Consider the following 23,158-nt stretch of genomic DNA (forward strand, 5'->3'; position numbering starts at 1 on the left):
GAGTTGCATCACCCCACCCTCACACACCAAGGGGGGCTTCCATTCTGTCTCTGTAAACACTGCATGTGTGAGTGTGTGTGTGTGTGTGTGTGTAATGGATTACATTTAACGGGATACCGTGGTTATATCTCTCACAGGCTCCGCCCTCTACTGGACTCTATGGGTACTACCTTATCATGCAAGCATTCACCTACTGAGATTTCTATAGACGTAGCCGGCCCCGGGGCGGGCCTACCTGAATACGCGCGCATCTCACTTCCGTATAAAAGGAGGCCTCGCCTCCTGACCACCATCCTTTACTCTTCAGCGAGCGGAGGTGATAGCCTAGCACTGAGTCCGAGACGTACTATTGAGAGAAAGGAAGAAAGCGAATATTTTTTTTTAAATGGAGCCACTCCTGGAGCATCGTAATTGCCCGTCGTGCCCTGGCCTGATTGCGGGAGCAGATCTGCATCGTCAGTGTTTCCAGTGCCTGGGACAGGATCATGCCGAGCAGGGAGTGGGCCAGACACCGGCCTGCGTTGCCTGCCGTTCGATCCCGATGCTGAACCGCCGGCATCGTGCGGAGCACTTCTTGAGGAAGCTCGGCCCGCAGGTGCACGGAGAGGAAGAGGATGTGGACCTCGAGGTGGTCGACTTCGCGGAGGAAGATGACGACATCTCATTGTCCGACACCCCCGGTTCCGACGGCCAGGAGGGCCCAGCACTCAGGTCTGCGCGACTGGACTTCCCAGCGGTGATGACCCAGGCAGCGGAGCGTGTAGGCTTACCGCTCCCCCCACCGCTGCCACCGAGGCCTATAAGCCGCCTTAGGCAGGGGTTTTACGGCCCGGTGCTTCCGGCGCAGCCGGCCTTCGTCTCGCCCCCGTTGCCAGACATCTGGCAGTGTGTGGAGGCGACATGGCGGCGTCCATTGAAGACGAAGGCCGCCATAGCATCTATGTCGGGCATTGTCAGGGTGCAGGGCCGATCAGACACGGTGTGTTCTGGCGTGCCCCACCTCGATGAGAGCCTGGCGGCCCATCTGTTGCCGCGATCAGCTGGTTGGGCGGAGGGGAAGAAACCTCTGCCCCGAGGCCTTGGAATATTTAGACAAAATGTTCAGGCTCGGTGCACAGATGGCGGCTGTGGCCAATAATCTAGGTGTGTTGGGCATCTCCTTGATTTCTCCTCAAGCAGACGCCCCCGCTCTCCCGTCTCAGGACGGGAATGATTATCCAGACCGCTGCATAGGTCAGATGAACAATCTGATCCATGGAGTGGTTTGGAGGGGGGAACAAGTGTGCTCTCACACACTGGTTTGACTTTACTGACGTGAAACGTCGGATGCACTCTCATAGTCCTGGGGAGTTGCAAGCGTACAGACACCGGGTTGATGACTCTGGACACCGGAAAAGGACCCACAAATCTCGGTGCCAGTTTCTTTGAGGCGACATGGAGTGGTAAGTCCTTAGTGGAAAGCCAAACCTTTTGGCCTGGTCTGTAGTAGGGAGCGCCCCTGCGATGGACGTCTGCAACAGCCTTCATCCGAGCTGAACTTCGGAGAAGAGACTGGCGAGCACCAGCCCAAACTCTGCGACAACGTCTGATCATGGCATGAGCCGATGGAACCATTACCTCTTCCTCGTTGTTTGGGAAAAGCGGAGGCTGGAAACCATTGACACAATGGAATGGAGAGAGACCTGTGGCTGCCGTAGGAAGAGTATTGTGGGCAAACTCGACCCATGTGAGGTTGTCACTCCAGGTGGTCTGGTTCCGGGAGACGAGACAACGTAGCGTAGTCTCTAGTTCCTGGTTCAGACGCTCCGACTGTCCATTTGACCGAGGGTGATATCCTGATGACGGTGGCGCCTATGAGTCGACAAAACTCCTTCCAGAAAACGGAAATGAATTGTGGACCCCTGTCGGAAACAATGTCATCAGGGAATCCATGGATCCTGAATACCTGATTCATCATGACCTCTGCGGTGACTTTGGCAGAGGGAAGCTTGGTCAATGGGATGAAGTGAGCCATCTTTGAGAATCGATCCACCACTGTTAGGACCGTAGTCTTGCCTCTGGATGAAGGAAGTCCTGTCACAAAATCCATTGAAATGTGTGACCAAGGATGTTGGGGAATCGGCAGTGGCTGGAGCAAGCCCATCTTGACCTGAGACAAGGTCTTATTACAGGCACACACCGGACAAGCCGCAACATACTCCGCCACATCCTTCCTCATGGCTGGCCACCAGAAACGTTGATTAATCCTGAACATTTTCCTTGTTACTCCCGGATGGCACGAAAGCACAGATGAGTGAGCCCAGTGGATGACCTTGGAGTGAAGAGCCTCAGGGACAAACAGCAGATTGTTGGGACAAACAGCAGATTGTTGGGACAATCGCTAGGTACTGGATTCATGACATTCGCCTTTTTAACGTCCGACTCCACCTGCCAGGAAAAGGCTCCGATCACACGGTTAAGTGGAAGGATGGTCTTGGGCTCTACAGCAAGTGGTTCTGGATCGTAAAGACGAGACAAAGCATCAGGTTTTTGATTTTGAGACCCGGGACGAAAAGAGAGTGTGAAGTTGAACCTACTAAAAAATAGTGTCCACCTGGCCTGACGGGAGTTGAGACGCTTAGCCTTTCTTATATACTCCAGATTTTTGTGATCTGTCCAGACTAAAAACGGCTGCTCTGCCCCCTCTAGCCAGTGTCTCCATTCCTCGAGGGCAGCTTTTACAGCTAACAGTTCCTTGTTTCCCACGTCATAATTCCTCTCTGCTGTTGTCAACTTCCGCGACAGGTAAGCACATGGATGCATTTTTTTTTCTTCTACAGAACGTTGAGACAGTACTCCTCCAATTCCCTCATTGGAAGCATCAACCTCGACCATAAACTGGCGCTGGGGATCTGGAATGGTGAGTATAGGAGCTGATGTGAATCTCTCTCTGAGGCGTTGGAAAGCGAAGTCCGTCTGGGGAGTCCACTTGAAGGGAACCTTAGGAGAAGTCAGAACATGCAGAGGGGATGCAACAGAACTGAAATTCCTAATAAACTTCCTATAGAAATTAGAAAACCCCAGAAACTGCTGAACCTTCTTCCTGGAGTCTGGTGTAGGCCACTGGGAAACTGCACTGATTTTAGCAGGATCCATCTGAATATGATTGGGTGAGATTATGTATCCTAAGAAAGACACCTCTTCTGTGTGGAACTCACATCTATCTGCCTTGACATATAGCTGATTCTCAAGCAGTTTCTGCAAAACCTGGCGGACATGGTTAACATGAGATTTAGCGTCTGGGGAGAAAATCAGAATATCATCAAGATACACGAACACAGAAATATTCAAAAACTCCAGCAGAACCTCATTCACAAAAGCTTGAAAAACAGCCGGTGCATTGCATAGTCCAAAAGGCATTACTAGGTACTCATAGTGACCACTCTGAGTATTGAATCATGTCTTCCACTCATCCCCCTTCCTTATTCTAACCAAGTGATATGCATTTCTTAAATCTAACTTGGTGAATATCTTGGCAGTTTGAAGCAGTTCAAAAGCAGATGACATGAGTGGCAGAGGATAGCGATTTTTCACCGTAATGTCATTTAGTGGACTGTAGTCTATGCAAGGTCTCAAGAGACCCGTCTTTCTTTCCCACAAAGAAAAACCCCGCTTCGGCTGGAGAAGATGAAGGACGGATAATCCCTGACTTGAGTGAAGAGGAGATGTATTCGTCCATTGCTGCTCTCTCAGGTCTCGAAATAGAATAAAGTCTCCCCTTGGGAATGGGGGCTCCCGGTAGGAGATCAATGGGACAGTCAAAATCTCGGTGAGGAGGTAGCGACAAAGCTTTTGACTTGTTAAATGCTTCTTTTAAATCATGGTAACAGGGAGGTACCTTCTGTAGATCAGGATAGTCAGGGTGATCTATAATGATTCTACTAGAGTCTGTTGGTGCATTAACAGGTTGTGAAAGTTTACACCTGCCAATACAATCCTCTCCCCATTCCTTAATTTTCCCTGAGCACCAGTCAATGTGAAGATTGTGTGTTTTCAGCCATGGAAACCCCAAAATAATCGGGTGCTGAGCCGACTCAAAAATATGAAACTGCATACTCTCTGTATGGTTCTTATTCATAGTGACCTGAATAGGCTCAGTGCAGTGGGTAACTGTGAACAACAGACGGCCGTCTAAGGCACTGGCGTTAATAGGGTGAGATAGCGGAACAGTCTTTATTTTTAGCTGATTGACTATGCAGTCCATAAGGCTTTCGTCAGCCCCTGAGTCTATTAACACACCCTGGTCAATGGCCTGATTGTTTATAAAAATGTTTGTCTGAGTAACAGGTGGCGCTCTCTCTCTCTTTCCCGAAGACGGTTGTTGATCCGGATGGCCACAGCGATGAGAGATTCCAGATCACGGGGCACCTCCAGTGGAGCCAGCTGGTCCTTTATTGGCTCTGAAAGTCCAGTCATGAAAGCGTCACGAAGAGCCGGAACATTCCACCCGCTGTCCGCTGCCGCTGTGCAAAACTCGATGGCATAATCAACCACCTGACGGTTGAGCTGACACATCTGGAAAAGTCTTCTGCTGGCCTCTATAGCAGGTGACGAGTGGTCAAAAATGTGACTCATAGTGTTTATGAAATCGGCCAATGAGTAACATAACTCAGTGTCTCTAGACCATTCTGCAGTAGCCCAGGCTGCAGCTCTTCCCGTTAAGTGAGACACAATAAAAGCCACTTTACGAGAAGGCTCCTGGGTGGTGTTGGAAATGCAGATCGCACTGTACCAAAAAGGCTCTGCAGTTCATGGAGTCTCCGGAAAATCTCTCCGGGAAGAGCCAGCCGTAAAGAGGAAGAAACAGACTGGTTCGGGTTGACTGTGTCAGCAGGATTCTCGACAAGGAAACCCCCAGCTGTGGATGACGTCACCGGAGGAGCAGTCTGTAGGTGAGTGAAGAATTGACTCATCTGTGCAGTCAGCTGTTGTATCTGCGTAGAGATGATTTCCTGAAACTCTGCCTGGCGTCCTCCCAGCTCTTTTATTCCCTAGTTGACTAAGCCCAGCTGTTCCTCGTGGTGGAAAATCTTCTCGCCTTGTGCTGACAGGGCGGCGTGAAGCATTCTTGGGTCGGCTGGGTCCATAACGGTCAGTTCGTTCTGTTACGAACTCAGATACTCAGGATATAGGACCCGATTGCAACGACCCATGAGACAGAGGTAAAGTATTAGTAAGATACTTTATTTTTCCAAAAGATGAACAAAATATGATCACTATACAATCTCAGGATGAGATGACAAAACGAGAACAAAGGAAAATCGCTCACATTGTGAGGAACAAAAACTTTCTTGAACAAAGAGAGCATAGACCTGACTTTGGCATGAGACAAGACGAACTGACAATGAACACTGGGAGACTGGGGAATTTAAACACACGACAACAAGACACAGGTGAAAACAATCAGGGGCGGGGCTGGTGCTAATGAGCACAGGAGACACATAAGGGGTGGACAATCAGGAAGCCTGGAATGAGAGGTAAATGGTGAGTGACAAAACAAACATAAAACAACATAAAAATGAACCTCTCTTAGCATTTCTGTCGGTGCACAACACTGGTGCTGTGCGATTAACAAGTAAATCACAAAATGTAGCTTTTTTTTTTTTTTCACATAGACTAGTAATTATAAAAGGGATAGATTTTTCCCAACCCTGCCGTTTATATAACAAGCACACAGAGTTCATCGATCATTTCTGTTCAACAGATTCTTCTGCTCTAAAATAATCTGGTCTTTTTAACTTTAGGAAAAGAGAAATCCTTCAGGATGGTTTCAGTTGACATTTGGAACAAGTTCAGTAGGTAGTTCCAGCTTTTCTGGGTTATTCTGCTTTTCATATTGTCAACAAAAGCGTTCTTCCCTATAACCCTAACTGGAACTCTCAACCCTAAGCCCCATCTATACTATCCTAAACAAGTTAATAATTTAAAGCAGCCAACAGATAAAAAATAGTTTTAAAGGGCCCATGTCATGCTTTTCCGGTTATTACCCGTCCCCTTGTGTGTTATGAAGGTTTTTATGCATGTAAACGGTCTGCAGAGTCAAAAACCCTCAAAGTACACCCTGTAGCGAGTAAAACTCTAACACAGAAAAGACCTGGCTCTATGCTGCCCCAGAACGCCTCGTTGGAGATTTCTTATTTTCCATTGTTTGCTTCCTGGGTTCTGTGACGTGTGAACACCCAAATCAACAACAAATGACCGGATTGGCCCAAATGGACCAATCCGCGGAGCACCTCACACACCAGGATCCCTTGGCTAACTAACAGGGAGTCCCCATTGACTTGCATAGAGCTCCCTGGTTGGTAATAGACGAGTTGGGATGGCGGAGAAATGCTCTCTGCAGACCCATTCTCACAGCGTTATAAACCTTTTTCTTACTCAATATCAAGCCACACTTATTGTTTTTACTTCGGCTGTGAGTGTTTGTGTGTGCTCAGGATGAGTTTCGCTTGTTCTCGCTGTATCGCCGACCCGGAAGCCTGTCCGCTCCTCGCAGCAGCTCGCAGCAACGAGCCTCGCACGTCCCGACCAATCAGAGCACACTGGGCTCACAGGGAGGGGGGGGGGCAGGAGCTCCAACAAGCCGTTTAGGACAGAGAGTGAATATACATACTATACAGAGATGCTGTATGAGAAACCAATGTGAGTTCTAGTAGACCTCAACAATGGAAATATGATAAGTAGAAATGGCCATGACATGGGACCTTTAATAAAAAAATGTAATTAAAGTATATGTGTAAATAGTACAATGCTTTGGGACCTCAGCAAAGGATGAACCCACATATAAAGTCAACATAAACTGTGTGTGTTCGTATTAAAGGAACATTTCAGGATCTGACTTTTAATGCACACAATACTTGCTAGTTGGACCAGTTTATTGGTAGTTTGAATATTTTCATGGGATTTTCTGACAAAAAATATTGACTATCACTATCCTAAATGACGGCTTAAATTTAAACAGTGTTGATCAGAAAAAACATGTGTGTCTAAGTGCGTTTAGTCCCATGAAGTCACTTCACTTGGTATATTCAACCCTAAAACAGCGAGGAATGTAAATATTTTTATGTTTTACAAAATATGTATTTATTGTCCATGGCGTCACATGGTTTGAGATTCTTTAGTTTTGTATCTGCAGGTCAGTAAGACGGGCCGGTAAAATTGTTGGCCTGGGTACAGGAGAGCTTGGAGAAATATCTTTGGAAGGTCTTTTTCGCGGTAAAACAGATGTGTACTCTGGCTGACTGCGGCTGCTGCTCTTCAGAAACTACAAACCGTTCACAGCCACGTCTCCATCCTCCATGGGGAGTCTGCCTCATACTCCAAAGATAGATTCTTGACCGGGTATTGTCAGTACTAATCACAGTGTGTGGATGGGATCACAATATGTGTCGGGAAGAGCAGCGACAGCCAAATCTCCACAACAAATGTGAGGAATGCTCCCCTGCAGATGCATTTTTAGAACCTATTTAAGGCAGCACAAATGCAAACCGCTCAATCTGAAGAGGTTTCATCAGAGGAAGAGGAACACCTGGAGTTCCCGGGATGTTCAGGCGTGTTGTGACAGCAAACATGGGGAAATCTATCAGCCTGCAAAAACACTGCAGCAGTCAAATTCAGACAAAGACAAAAATATGTAATGTTTGCTTTGCGCTGTAAGTGAGCAGGCTTTCCAGAAAGCTGCTCTGTATCCTGCTGCTGCACCCTCACACCCTGGATGAGACACACAGGCCACACAGTGTGTTGTGGCTCTGCGGTTGAATCCGGGTTCTGATCCAGAGCTGTGCACGGCCCACAGCTGCTTCAGGTTAAGCAGGGATAGAGACAAGAGCCTCCAGTTCAGTGTGTGTGTGTGTCTGTGTGTGTTTACCTGCAGGGGGCCAGGCTTTGATGTAGCCAGTGCAATGCACCACAGAGTACTGAGCCTCTCCTTCTTTTGAGGGTCCAAGGCCATTCCTGTCCATCAAACACAAACAGAGACATAACATGTTTAGTTCTCAGAAACAGTTAAGAAACGTGTAGATGCGCCAACCCTGCATGCATCCTGTTGCAGTTGCTCCTAGATGTGTTACTATTACTATTTACAAATGTTGGCTCTTTATTTCGTCTTACTTCTAATAGTAACTTCAAGTAGTAACTTCTAAAGCTGTGCTCCCTCTAAATGTTCTTGTAGAGAGAGATTTTGTTTGCTTTTTCCAAAGTAAATTACCGCTGCTCTGTTTACACCTCTGACAGCTGATTGAGTTAAAGTCGGTTAGCATGGCTGAACAACAGCTCTCCCACTGAAATCTGGAGACGGACACAGAGGATGCTGGGTAAACCAAAGAGACGAAGAAGGAGAGCTGGCTCCAGATTTATGGAGAAAATTAGATATAAGACATGTCTCCCCCTCGCACCATGGGCAACCTAAGAGCACTGGCTCGGAGTCAGACGGAATATCTATCATCATGAGCCTGAGTCTTCATGTCTTCATCATGAGCCTGAGTCTTCATCATGTCTTCATCATGAGCCTGAGTCTTCATCATGAGCCTGAGTCTTCATCATGTCTTCATCATGAGCCTGAGTCTTCATCATGTCTTCATCATGAGCCTGAGTCTTCATCATGTCTTCATCATGAGCCTGAGTCTTCATCATGAGCCTGAGTCTTCATCATGAGCCTGAGTCTTCATCATGTCTTCATCATGAGCCTGAGTCTTCATCATGAGCCTGAGTCTTCATCATGAGACTGAGTCTTCACCATGAGCCTGAGTCTTCATCATGTATTCATCATGAGCCTGAGTCTTCATCATGTCTTCATCATGAGCCTGAGTCTTCATCATGTCTTCATCATGAGCCTGAGTCTTCATCATGAACCTGAGTCTTCATCATGTCTTCACCATGAGCCTGAGTCTTCATTATGAGCCTGAGTCTTTATCATGTCTTCATCATGAGCCTGAGTCTTCATCATGTCTTCATCATGAGCCTGAGTCTTCATCATGTCTTCATCATGAGCCTGAGTCTTCATCATGTCTTCACCATGAGCCTGAGTCTTCATCATGAGCCTGAGTCTTCATCATGAGACTGAGTCTTCACCATGAGCCTGAGTCTTCATCATGTATTCATCATGAGCCTGAGTCTTCATCATGTCTTCATCATGAGCCTGAGTCTTCATCATGTCTTCATCATGAGCCTGAGTCTTCATCATGAACCTGAGTCTTCATCATGTCTTCACCATGAGCCTGAGTCTTCATTATGAGCCTGAGTCTTTATCATGTCTTCATCATGAGCCTGAGTCTTCATCATGTCTTCATCATGAGCCTGAGTCTTCATCATGTCTTCACCATGAGCCTGAGTCTTCATCATGTCTTCATCATGAGCCTGAGTCTTCATCATGTCTTCATCATGAGCCTGAGTCTTCATCATGTCTTCACCATGAGCCTGAGTCTTCATCATGAGCCTGAGTCTTCATCATGTCTTCACCATGAGCCTGAGTCTTCATTATGAGCCTGAGTCTTTATCATGTCTTCATCATGAGCCTGAGTCTTCATCATGTCTTCATCATGAGCCTGAGTCTTCATCATGTCTTCATCATGAGCCTGAGTCTTCATCATGTCTTCATCATGAGCCTGAGTCTTCATCATGAGCCTGAGTCTTCATCATGTCTTCACCATGAGCCTGAGTCTTCATCATGTCTTCATCATGAGCCTGAGTCTTCATCATGTCTTCATCATGAGCCTGAGTCTTCATCATGTCTTCACCATGAGCCTGAGTCTTCATCATGAGCCTGAGTCTTCATCATGTCTTCACCATGAGCCTGAGTCTTCATTATGAGCCTGAGTCTTTATCATGTCTTCATCATGAGCCTGAGTCTTCATCATGTCTTCATCATGAGCCTGAGTCTTCATCATGTCTTCATCATGAGCCTGAGTCTTCATCATGTCTTCATCATGAGCCTGAGTCTTCATCATGTCTTCACCATGAGCCTGAGTCTTCACCATGAGCCTGAGTCTTCATCATGAGCCTGAGTCTTCATCATGAGCCTGAGTCTTCATCATGTCTTCATCATGAGCCTGAGTCTTCATCATGTCTTCATCATGAGCCTGAGTCTTCATCATGTCTTCACCATGAGCCTGAGTCTTCATCATGAGCCTGAGTCTTCACCATGAGCCTGAGTCTTCATCATGAGCCTGAGTCTTCATCATGAGCCTGAGTCTTCATCATGAGCCTGAGTCTTCATCATGTCTTCATCATGAGCCTGAGTCTTCATCATGTCTTCACCATGAGCCTGAGTCTTCATCATGAGCCTGAGTCTTCACCATGAGCCTGAATCTTCATCATGAGCCTGAGTCTTCATCATGAGCCTGAGTCTTCATCATGAGCCTGAGTCTTCATCATGTCTTCATCATGAGCCTGAGTCTTCATCATGTCTTCACCATGAGCCTGAGTCTTCATCATGAGCCTGAGTCTTCATCATGTCTTCATTATGATATATTTATTTATTTTATTCTAAATGGTGCAACTGTCACAACACTTAATCTCTAGATAGATAAATAAAGTATTTTGATTCAAAAGCAATACATTGTCTCTAAGACTCATCTCTCTCTTCAAGTACCAGCTTTTACAATACCAACAGCTTTGCATTTATATAAAGTGTGATGCGTCACTACTATCTGTTCTGCAACATTATTATTGCATTTTATGACAATATTACAATTACATTCTCAAGATATTATAGTGGATAACCACCATGGTAATAGAAGCGGTTCTTGTACCTGTATCTCTTCCTCATGTTAGATAGTCGGTTTAGGGAGATGTGATCCAGGGGAGCACTACCGCACCTGCACACAAACACAGAGACACATGTTTAAGTGACATTCCAGTGGAAAACAATACCAGCAAACGGCTGCTAAGCACATTATGAGGCACACACATACAACTGCTTGACAATAAATGAGAACAATGTACTGACACACCTCAAATTATGCCCTCTTTACTGAAGATTAAAACATTTTGTTACTTGAAGTCCATTCTCACAAACTATCTTGCACTGTTCCACTGAGAGCTTGTTTATTATTGAAGATTAAAGATATTTTGTTTCCAATATTGTTGCAAAGTAAAGGTAAGAATACCTTAGGTAGTAGACAACTGTCTTGTGATACTCTTTATTTTTAAAAGTCAAATTCACCTAATTTCACATAGATTCAGTCTGAATTATGCTATTTTGGGGACGATGGGTTCCCAATACCCCATACATTTTCCACTTCACAATGTCTTTGAGCAGAGCTGTCAACTGTGAGCTGAAGGAGGGAAAGAGGGCAGAGCAGGGAAGAAGACAAAAGGAGGAAAGGAATGAAGGAAGAAATAGCAGAAGAAAGACTCTTTTCTTCATCCTACTTCCTTCCATTGTTTAAGAGGAGGGAGGAAAGAAAGACTCCTTTCTTCATCCTACTTCCTTCCATTGTTTAAGAGGAGGGAGGAAAGGAAGAAACACTCCTTTCTTCATCCTACTTCCTTCCATTGTTTAAGAGGGAGGAAAGAAAGAAACACTCCTTTCTTCATCCTACTTCCTTCCATTGTTTAAGAGGAGGGAGGAAAGGAAAACTCCTTTCTTCATCCTACTTCCTTCCATTGTTTAAGAGGAGGGAGGAAAGGAAGACTCCTTTCTTCATCCTACTTCCTTCCATTGTTTAAGAGGAGGGAGGAAAGGAAGACTCCTTTCTTCATCCTACTTCCTTCCATTGTTTAAGAGGAGGGAGGAAAGGAAGACTCCTTTCTTCATCCTACTTCCTTCCATTGTTTAAGAGGAGGGAGGAAAGGAAGAAAGACCAAAAGAAAGGAAGACAAATTAAAGGAACGCATGGAGAAAGAAAGAAGGCAAGGAAGATTAGAGAAAGGAAGGAAAAGAAGAGAAGGAAGGAAGGAAGGAAGAAAGGAAGGAAGGAAGGAAGGAAGGAAGGAAGGAAGGAAGGAAGGAAGGGGGAAATGGGAAAGAAAGAGAAATAAGAAAGGAAAGGAGGGAGGAATTAAAGGAAAGAATGGAGCAAACATGGAGGGTAAGAAGGAATGGAAGGTGAGAAGGCAGGAAGTGAGTGCTTCCAGTTGGACTTCCTCTGGGCCACGGTTCACAGTCTGAGCTGTTTTCTCTGTCTCGTGGCTGAGCGTTACATAAGCCAGCCTGAATCTAATCATGGCTGCCCTGAAACCCTGTCTTCCTCAGACATGTTTACACTATACGTGTCACAGAAGTGGTTGCGTTTCGGTTTGCTTGCAGTCTCGTTCAAAGCGTGCCAGCAGCATGTTGTTTAAATGATGCAAAGCCTGAAATAGCAACAGAACAGAAGAACATGGCAGTCCAACACATTCCTCACAACATGACACAGTGTGGCTCCGCAGGCCGAGGCCTCTGAGAAGGATCCGGACCAAAGAAGGCTAAAGCCACGCGTCATAGAGACAATGGAAAAGGTGTGTATGTTGTCCATGAAGCAGTATAAAGCTTCTCTGATGTATTTTGTAGCCATGTGATGTGATGTCCAACAGACGGCAATAGTTATTAGAACAGAAAGCAGGCCTGCTAAAGCCGGTCTCGGGTTTCAGGGCTTTTTTACTGATTTCTGCCTGATCTCCGGACATTCAGAGGAGCACCACACTGAAAAAAACTGAAAGGTTGACTTTAATTAAATGTATTATGTTGACAGGTTTCACATAACAGTATTAAGTTAGTTGAAAGCAATAATAATACATTTAAATAAACAATATTAGGTTCAACTTAATATTATTGCTTTCAACTAACCTAATACAGTTATGTGAAATTGGTTGACCCACCCATTACATTTAATTCAGTGTACTGGGTCAGTCCTGATGTTCGGAAGGTTATCCGAACTGTTCTCAGAATCATCATGGCTGCCCCAAATAACTTCACATTATATGTGTCATAACGTGTTTGAAATTCAGGAATTATTATCCTGATGTTTACGTCAGTACTTTCCGAGCAAGGCACAATGGTAATCATTCTAACGTGAGCTAACATATTACTGCTGACAGATAATAAAACACACAGTTAAAGTCTGACCTCCAGACAGTTGTTGCTGAAGAATAGACTATTGCCCCTTTCACACGAACGCAACTCCGGTTCAAGCTCCGTGCTAGAGCTTTTCTGGTTCAGAACCGGTTCTTCGGTTTAGCGCCGGCTCTTTTCACACCGCTCAGAGCCCGACTGGTGCTGCCGCTGCTGCGTCATGACGTCACAGTTTACGTCGCTGAGTTTCTCCCCAACGCCGGAGCTCACCTCACAACAACAACGGGCCGGGGACTGCGTTGCTTTTAATCATACGAAGCCAGATTAAATTAAATAACGACTTCTCCAACCTTATACTTTTCTCCAGAGTGCCGTGGTTCATTGTTTATTAATGTGTTTCAGCGGCATTTACCGACCGCTGCAGTGCTGGCCGGCTGCTCTTCAACGGGAGTGTATTCTCCCGTTAGCTCCGGGTTAGCTCACACGGCTCTAAAGTATTCACTGTCTGACTGTCACACAAGCAGCTGATACATATCCCCAGTTCCCCTTAAGTGAATGTGTGTCAGTCTGAATTGACGCTGTTTGGTGTCAGTCTGAATTGACGCTGTTTGGCATCACAACGCTGTTATGAAAGTTTCTCTGGTATAACATGGGTGATGTTAGCATAGCAACCGAAGCTAAACTGACTACTTGCTAAGCAGTTTTCTACAGGCACTTTTTACCGACGTATTTTTCATTATGATTCTACTTGTGATAGTCGGACATGACAACCTGTGCAGCCCATGTATTGATTCCATCCGATAGCTGCTATAATAACAAACAAAACGTCTGCCTGCTCTCCACAATGATCAATAACAGCGAACGGATGGTCAAAGTAAGGTACAAATAAACAGAATCACACGAAGCCTGGTTAGTGTTGCCTGACTTTATAAAGTGTGTTTTTTTTAACAAGTGTGTGGTTGCGTTCTAGTCACTTTGCTCAGCACTACTGCTTGTTACAACTTTTATTTGCCGTACTCGCCTTAAGTGTTAGCTCAGGTTAATCTCGCCCCCCCTCCGACGTAAGCGTGACGTATGCGGTTCTTGCTTCTAGACGGACAACTTTTTGGTGCTCGAAACGAACCGGATTCCGGAGCTATGACGCTGCTCCGCTGCGGTGTGAACAGGAAAACCCGGTGCTTTTCAAGCACCAGCACCGAACCGGCCCTGAAACACCGTTGGTGTGAAAGGGGTATTAACGACCTAAAACAGGAGTCTCCAACCTTTCTTCATCTGAGAGCTACTTTGAAAAAATTAAAGTGGCCAAGAGCTACTTGCATCACATCGCTTACATTTATTCACATAGCACTCATCGGTTGAATTAAGCTACTTTTGTACACGTGTGAAATTGCAATACCCAAAGCTTATCAAAAATCTTAACTTCACATCAAGGTCCAAGAAAACGACAATGTCTCACATATTATTATGGCCCACATAATAGGTACATCACTGAAAATTCACATAAATGTCCAAGAGAAAAATAAAATGTTTTCACTTCTTATTATGGCCCACATAGTAACACCTTACAAGCATCTTATGGCACAGTGTATTCACTCTTTTTTTTCACAGTTAGTTTGATGACTGGCACTGCATGGAGTCCACCAGAGGTGTATGCTGGAGTGTACCCACTTAGGTTCACTCTAATAGAGTCATTTAAATGTTCATCAGTCAGTCTTGTTCTGTATTTAGATTTCATTCATGTCAGAAAAAGCTGCTTCACATGTCTGCTTTATTTGTCTGTAGAGACAAATAAAGCAGACATGTTCAGTGCTGCTTGGTGATGTTCTTATAGTTTTCTGGGTCTACAAGGCTCCAATAGAGTTGTGATTTTTGCCGAGACTTAAGCTGAACATGATTTTGGAGATTTATAACCTCCATCTCCACAGGATTGACACTGAACAGTTCAGCCATCTTCTTCTTCTTCGTCTTGACATGAAATTATAAACCATAATAAATCAATATATAGGTCTAGCCTCCCTATATCTGTGTGTGAAATTGTTCCATCCTCAAAAACAAAAAACTAATACTTCTGCAGTCTAGCTGCAGCTTCTAGCAACGGTCTTCTGTTAAAAAAAGGACACTGAAGGTCCTGAATGTGGCATCACACACAGGACTTGAGTCTGAATCATAGACTGTATATAAATGGACGTAGTGTCCGTGACGTCACCCATAGGATTCTGCAGAGTTGCCGAGAAGCCCTTAGTAGGCGGAGTCGGCCACTAACGTCTCGACAGTGACGTCAGAGTCTAACTCCCGCCTGCTTCAGCCTAATCCAAATAAGGGCGAAGAGGCGGAGCTGAGGCGGGACCTGCTGCCACCGAGCTGGAAGTTCCAGAGCTAGCAGTTCCAGAGCTAGCTCAGGCTAAGAAGCTAAGCTAAAGGAAACCTTTATACAAAAATACATGACAAGTTATATGTTAGGTGTTAACAAGCAAAACATAGAACTTAAATGAGTGATGCAATGTGGAAATGTAAAAATGTGACAGTCAAAAAGCATAGGTGTTTTAATGCCATATTCACTTAATAACGCATGAACTACTTTTACAAATATTTCTATATAGTCTGTGTTGGTAAATGTCATCTACGTTGCACATTTCCTGCTGAAATACATGCATACCAAGTTACATGGCACTTTGCATGGCACTTTGGTTTTGATAAAACAGTGTAGTTCCACTATATAAACGTTACATTCATAATCAAACGAGACACTCTGCAAGAGAATTCGCTATTTTTTGTTATTCTTAAGGCTTGTCATTCACACGTTAATAAAATGAAATAAGTAGGCTACCGATACATAGCAGAACAATTGTGGCGATGTTCAGCTTAATAAGCCTTGTTCAACATAATTTATTTAGCTAATACTACAGCGGGCTGCAGGCGAACCAAGTCTGGGTTTCGCTGCATTCCTTGATCTCCAGTTATAACGCCGGACTACGCCACCGGGACGCCTGACGGAGCTAACGGAGCCGCAGGGGCAGGGCCGGCCCTAGACATTTTGGTGCCCTGGGTGAGATTATGATTTGGTGCCCCCCCTCCTCCAAGCAATACACGATATAATATATAAAGAATAAATGAAAAATCTCTACAAAAGACCAATACACTACAACAACTGAAACTTATTGACATGTTGGTTATATACATAAAGGTTTCAAATGTATTCATTATTGTATGAACCTGTTTTTAATTGGGGGGTGGACGTCACATCCTCTAGGGGGGTCCGGGGGTATGCCCCTCCGGAAAGATTTTTTTTAACATTTTAAAGTAAAATGCTTCAATCTGGTGCACTTTGAGCAGAATTACTAGAGAATAGATCTAGGGGGTACAACTCTAAACACCCATATGAAAAAGATCGGTTTACATTTTAATAATCAAATAAGTATGTGAACATAACCAATAACCTACCATAGCCAATAACACATAAATGTAACGTATTTTCTTTTTGTTGTTCATTCATATCTTATTTTACCAAGTTAACATTTATTTATTCATGCATTTTTTTTAATATCTCCAGTTTTAAACGATATTTTTGGTTACTGTCCTATAGTATACATTGGAATGATTTCAAACCTGTTGTTATTTATCCTAATAATTATAAAGGTGTGCCTTGGAAATATTTGTTTACATAAATTGTGGCCAAACCGTTTGAGACCCACTGAGATAACTTAGACTAAAGAGCTGTAGTTATCAGCCTCAATCCAACAACAATCCGCGGTACCGATGCGCGCCCTCTCGCCCTCTCGCCCTCTCTCAATTCAATTCAATTCGGCTTTATTGGCATGAAAGCTAAATGAAACAATTTTGCCAAAGCATCAAAATGCAAAATAATTAACATACATTTCAAATTTGTACATATTATTGATATATATATATATATATATATATATATATATATATATATACACAGTGATACAATTACACTTCAACACACGTGTGTGCGTGTGTTTCTTTGGGTGCATGTGTGATTTTGTGTGTATGTGTCTCATCCACTGTCCCTCAGGTTGTGGCATGTGTATACATATTGGGCAGCAAGGTGTGCCTTGTCTCCTTCTCCTAGGAGTACTCTCAATCTTGAGAGGTCATTAACCTCCTTGAAACCTGGGATTACAGAGTTCAACTTGTTACAGTAAATGCTCCTTACTTCGTTGAATGTTTGGCACTTTAGGAGGAATGTCATGTTCTCTCTCTCTTTTTATTGCATCCAGGGGCAGAAACATGTTTATTTCTGCTGTAAAGTTGGGCATTTTAACATGGGGGTCTATGGAAATTGATCCTTTCTGCAGTCATCGCCTATCGGCCAATAGATGAACTGCAGTTTGTGGCACTTCCTTATTGGCCTCCCGGCTCTGCCCCAGAGTTTGCCGCTTGGTCTGAACACAGCAGACAACAGGAGTATTTACAACAGCATATAAAAACAAAAATACTGCATGTGGGTGCACACTTATTCTCTGTCTTACTGTTCCATACATTCCATTAATGTATGAGATTAAGTTAGCTTTATAATAAAGTTTCTATCAGGTTACTATCAGCCTGTCAGTCATTATATTTAGGGAGGGGGCGGGGTTTGGAGGAACAGAGGAGACCATAATCGCGGAAGCTTTCCTCCTGCCTTCACAAACTTTACACAAGTATTTATCAACTGAAAATAGCAAGAGGACATTCATACTCTGCAATCCAAGACTTGATTAAATCCTTACATTACATCCTCTCTCCTATGAAATCAAACTAGATCACTATGTTAGGAATGATGTGCGGTGAGGCGGTCATTATGGGCAAAAATAACTCAGAAATGGTGAGCAGGAATGGGTTTTCAGCATATTATATATATATATATATATATATAAACATATTGATTCATGATCACTATGTCACAAAAGTAAACAAAGGAGTCCAATTGAGTCATTTCAGGATGGGGGGAGTGGGGGACAGAAACTCCCTCTGGAGGGAACACAGGGATTTTAGCCTCTGCAGACCATTTACATGCACTAAAACCTACAGAACACACTACAGGAGAGGGAGAACCCCAAAATGCATATTAGGGCCTCTTTAAAGGTGTATCTGTGAGCTCGTGTCAGCACTCAGCCAGACATCATTTGTGACACCAATGTACATACCGATGAGTTGGATATTTTAAAGATCACATTTAAGTACTAGATCTCACTTTCTATAAGCTGATATCAGGTATTAATGACTGGGCCAAAAAAACTGGAAACATTCCAACATTTGTAATATTCAAATCATAAAATATGTTGTATTATAATCTTGATTTTAAACTCATTACTCTAGCCCACTTTTTCGCCCCTGCTAGAATCGTACTTCTTCCCTGCCTCTGACTCATCCTGATAGGTCTGTACAGAATATGATTAATAGTGTGAATAATAGCCTGAACACCACAATCAATCACACATGAAACCCTTTTGTGAGAGCTTCTGCGGGGATAATTAGAAACAGCTCAGCAGGACTCTTCAATGTTCTGTGTAGGCAGCAGCTAAAAGAAACAAAACTGCCATTCAAATCTTTGTAAAGGTCTAATGCAGGGGTCTCCAACCTTTTTTAGGATGAGAACTACTTTCAAAAGATAAAACAAGTCGTGAGCTACTTTTACTCCTCTTTTTATTGTTTTTTGCAGTGTATATATTTAGCACATTTTAACATTATTATATGCTTACCTTTAACCTTTGTGTGCTGTTTGGGTCTGTGGGACCCGTTTTCAGTGTTTACTAAAATAAATTGTATTCAATTTAATTATTTTAACTGCTTTATTTGGGGGTGGACCTCACATCCTCTCGGGGGGTCCGGGGGCATGCAGCCCCGGGAAGATGTTTTTTTAAATGTTGAAGTTAAATGCATCAATCTGGTGCACTTTGAGCACAAAATGAATGTATGGATACAGCTCTCAACACTCAGATGAAAGGGAGCTGTATACTTTTCAATACTCCAAACATCTTTAGAATATGATCACAACCAATAACAAATCATTTAAACTTGTTTATTCTTAACTTATGTTACCTATAGCATTCTTTCTTTTTATTTATGCATATTTTACTAATCACTCCCTTTTTAAATACAATATAGTACACATTGGAATGATTTCTTACTTTATTTGTTACAACTATATTAAATAGATAAAGGTGTGCTCTCTGTTTCTGTCTCTCTCTCTCTCTCTGTCTCGCTCGCTCACAGAGGCTGTGTGCTCCTCCGTGGCGATGACGGCTTGCGTTAAAAAAATAAAATAAACATATTTGTAAAGTGGGGGGACACAAACGGGATTTCGAAAAGTGGGGGGGACATGTCCCCCCTGTCCCCAGTGGAAATTACGCTATGCGTGTGTGTGCGTCAAGTGCAATAAATATGCAAGTTGCAACACACACAGAGTAAAACTCTGCCCCTCATGTGTTGTAAAGGCTGGCACGACTAGGATGTTCAATGGGGCTGATGTGTTGTGTAGATTCTGCCAGAAGGAAAGGTTCAACTCCTTATGAAGCGGTGAGCTGCACTGTAAAAAAAAAACTCGTAAAAAAACGGTCAAAGTACTGGCAGCAGCGGCTGCCAAACAAAAACCCTTAAATTAAAGTAAAATACTTTAACTGAAATAAAGTGAATAAGCCATTAATTTACGGGAATTGTCCTTAAAGATTTTACAGGAAAACACTGTAATTTTACAGATTTATCCTCTCTTTTTACAGTCAATAACCTTTAATAAAAGTACATTACTAATACTTTAACGTACAAATACTCTAATTTTACAGATTTATCCTCTCTTTTTACAGTCAATAACCTTTAATAAAAGTACATTACTAATACTTTAACGTACAAATACTCTAATTTTACAGATTTATCCTCTCTTTTTACAGTCAATAACCTTTAATAAAAGTACATTACTAATACTTTAACGTGCAAATACTCTAATTTTACAGATTTATCCTCTCTTTTTACAGTCAATAACCTTTAATAAAAGTACATTACTAATACTTTAACGTACAAATACTCTAATTTTACAGATTTATCCTCTCTTTTTACAGTCAATAACCTTTAATAAAAGTACATTACTAATACTTTAACGTGCAAAAAACCTGTAAAAAAACGGTCAAAGTACTGGCAGCAGCGGCTGCCAAACAAAAACCATAAAATTAAAGTAAAAATACTTTAACTCAAATAAAGTGCAAAAGCAATTAATATACAGAAATTGTCCTTAACGATTTTACAGGAAACTTTCCTCTCTTTTCAAAATCCATTGTCTTAAAATGTTACATTCAAATACCTTAAATAAAGTTCGGATGAGAAAAACTGTTTTTTACTTTTTTTTTTATTAGATTTGTATGATCAAACACTAAAATAAATACAGAACCTAAAGTTCTACAGGTAGAATACTGTTATTTTACAGCTTTTTTCTAACATTTTCCAATCAAAGACATTCAATGAAAAGACATCACAAAATGTTCTGTCGGAAACAATTACTCTGAAAACTTAAAATATGAAAACTAATGAATACAGCATTTCATATTTAAACATCATACTTATAAACAGTAGAAACAAAAAGTAAGTTGAATTTTTTAAGAGTACTTTGAAACATTCTCAACTGAAAATAACAGAAATTACAAAATGGCAACATATGTTCACATTGTCAATTTGAAGGAGCAGTGTGCAGGATTTAGTACGTCTAACAATGGGGATGTAGGTTCCAACCAATGGATAACTTGTTCACTCACCCTCCTATCCCAAGTTTGTAGAATGTATATTGGCTGCAAAAAACTTGAGGCCCAATCATGTTTCCTCTGTCCATTCTGCGCTACTGTAGACGTGGCAGTGCAACCTAGAGGACAAAAAGATCAGAATCAGAAACAGGTTTTTCACACGTATGAGGAATTTGACTAGGTGTCGTACATACACATATAAATAAAAAAATTAAATAAAAAAAAGTACACAGATAGCGAACTATATTAAGAACACTGTAATAAAAATATAGTAAGATAGCAATAAAATAAAGCAGTAATATACATCGAAATAGAATGCAATAAATTATAGAATATAAAATATGTGCAGTAAGCAATATTTAAACATTGCATTATTTACCATCCTGTGATCTCCATTATGTAATGCATAGAGTCTGCGTTGTGGATGAGGTAAAGTGTCAGTGGGGGGGCCTTGTTGAGGTGGCGAGAGGTTTTGGTCCTGGTGGCGAGAGGTTTTGGTCCTCATGGAGAGGTTCTGGTCCTGATGGAGAGAGGTTTTGGTCCTGATGGAGAGAGGTTCTGGTCCTGATGGAGAGAGGTTCTGGTCCTGATGGAGAGAGGTTCTGGTCCTGATGGAGAGAGGTTCTGGTCCTGATGGAGAGAGGTTTTGGTCCTGATGGAGAGAGGTTCTGGTCCTGATGGAGAGAGGTTCTGGTCCTGATGGAGAGAGGTTTTGGTCCTGATGGAGAGAGGTTTTGTTCCTGATGGAGAGAGGTTTTGGTCCTGATGGAGAGAGGTATTGGTCCTGATGGAGCGCAGCCTCCTGCCAGAGGGGAGGGGGGTGAACAGTTTGTGTCCAGGGTGGGAGGGGTCGGCCACTATCTTCCCTGCCCGCCTCAGGGTCCTGGAGGCATGCAGGTCGTGGAGGGATGGCAGATTGCAGCCTATCACCTTCTCTGCAGAGCGGATGACACGCTGCAGCCTGCCCTTATCCTTGGCTGTGGCTGCAGCGTACCAGATGGTGATGGAGGAGGTGAGGATGGACTCCATGATGGAGGTGTAGAAGTTCACCATCATCGTCTTTGGCAGGTTGAATTTCTTCAGCTGCCTCAGGAAGAACATCCTCTGCTGGGCTTTTTTGATGAGGGAGCTGCTGTTCTGCTCCCATTTGAGGTCCTGGGCGATGATGGTGCCCAGGAAGCGGAAAGACTCCACAGCAGTGACTGGGGAGTCACACAGAGTGATGGGGAGTCACACAGAGTGATGGGGAGTCATACAGAGTGATGGGGAGTCACACAGAGTGATGGGGAGTCACACAGAGTGATGGTGAGCCACACAGAGTGATGGGGGCGGGCGGGGCTGCGTTCTTCCTAAAGTCCACAACCATCTCCACTGTCTTGAGAGCGTTGAGCTCCAGGTGGTTTTCCCCACACCAGGTCACCAGATGGTCCATCTCCCACCTGTAGGCAGACTCGTCCCCACCAGAGATGGGTCCGATGAGCGTGGTGTCGTCTGAACTTCAGGAGCTTGACAGACTGGTGACTGGAGGTGCAGCTGTTGGTGTACAGGGAGAAGAGCAGAGGGGAAAGAACGCAGCCTTGAGGGGAACCGGTGCTGATGGTCAGAGACGTGTTTCCCCAGCCTCACGTGCTGCTTCCTGTCAGACAGGAAGTCTGTGATCCACCTGCAGCTGGGAGAGCTTGTCCTGCAGCAGAGCTGGGATGATGGTGTTGAAGGCAGAGCTGAAGTCCACAAACAGGATCCTGGCGTAGGTTCCTGCTGTGTCCAGGTGCTGGAGGAGGAAGTGAAGTGATAACTATTAGTAAACCATAATGATGGACGTTATTATCAGCAGCTGCCAATAGATCCCCTAAATCTTACACACACACACACACACACACACCCCCCCCCCCCCCCCCCCAAGGGCATTGATTATTTCATAAGTTTAGAAGGGGGGAACATAGTCTAACAACAGTTAGCTTTTGTTCATTTTACCTTGAGCCAAACTTGTGATACTTGTTTCTGAAATCCCTTTCTCTTAAAGTGAATAAAAAACAAAAAAAAACAATGGAGCTTACCCTAAAACTAACCACTGGATTGCTTGTCTAACATGACCTAGTCCATGTTAGCGAAGTACAACTGGGATTTCGAGGGGGAAGATATGCTTGGTTGATTCTAATTTTTACTTTCTTACTTTTTGAATAAAAATCATGTTTGTATCACTACACTTCTAAGGGACAACATGGGTCAAACATTGCCCGTATTCTTTTGCTATGTTATTTCATGCATGGCTGAGTATTTATTTACTATACATTTTCAAAAATAATTAATTTTAGCAGTGATTTGGACCAAGCATGTATGATGTAGTAATACAACAAGTATTTTAGTTCACACAGTGTGACATTAGCTAGTCATGTTA

The 23,158-nt window shown here is 43.4% G+C and overlaps 1 protein-coding gene across 2 annotated transcripts in view; it reads right to left on the reverse strand.

Moving 5' to 3' along the window:
* Nucleotides 1-23,158, reverse strand: part of arnt2 (aryl-hydrocarbon receptor nuclear translocator 2) — an 88,095-nt gene that overhangs the window by 21,695 nt on the left and 43,242 nt on the right. For both annotated transcript variants that reach the window (XM_034127275.1, XM_034127267.1), the window contains exons 7-8: nt 10,788-10,853; nt 7,907-7,992 (exon numbers count right to left, since the gene is read on the reverse strand). In XM_034127275.1, coding sequence (XP_033983166.1) covers nt 7,907-7,992; nt 10,788-10,853 — 152 coding nt within the window. The remainder of the gene's footprint in view (nt 1-7,906; nt 7,993-10,787; nt 10,854-23,158) is intronic.

Source organism: Trematomus bernacchii, unplaced genomic scaffold (assembly GCF_902827165.1).
Source record: "Trematomus bernacchii unplaced genomic scaffold, fTreBer1.1, whole genome shotgun sequence".
In the NCBI taxonomy this organism is placed as follows: Eukaryota; Metazoa; Chordata; class Actinopteri; order Perciformes; family Nototheniidae; genus Trematomus; species Trematomus bernacchii.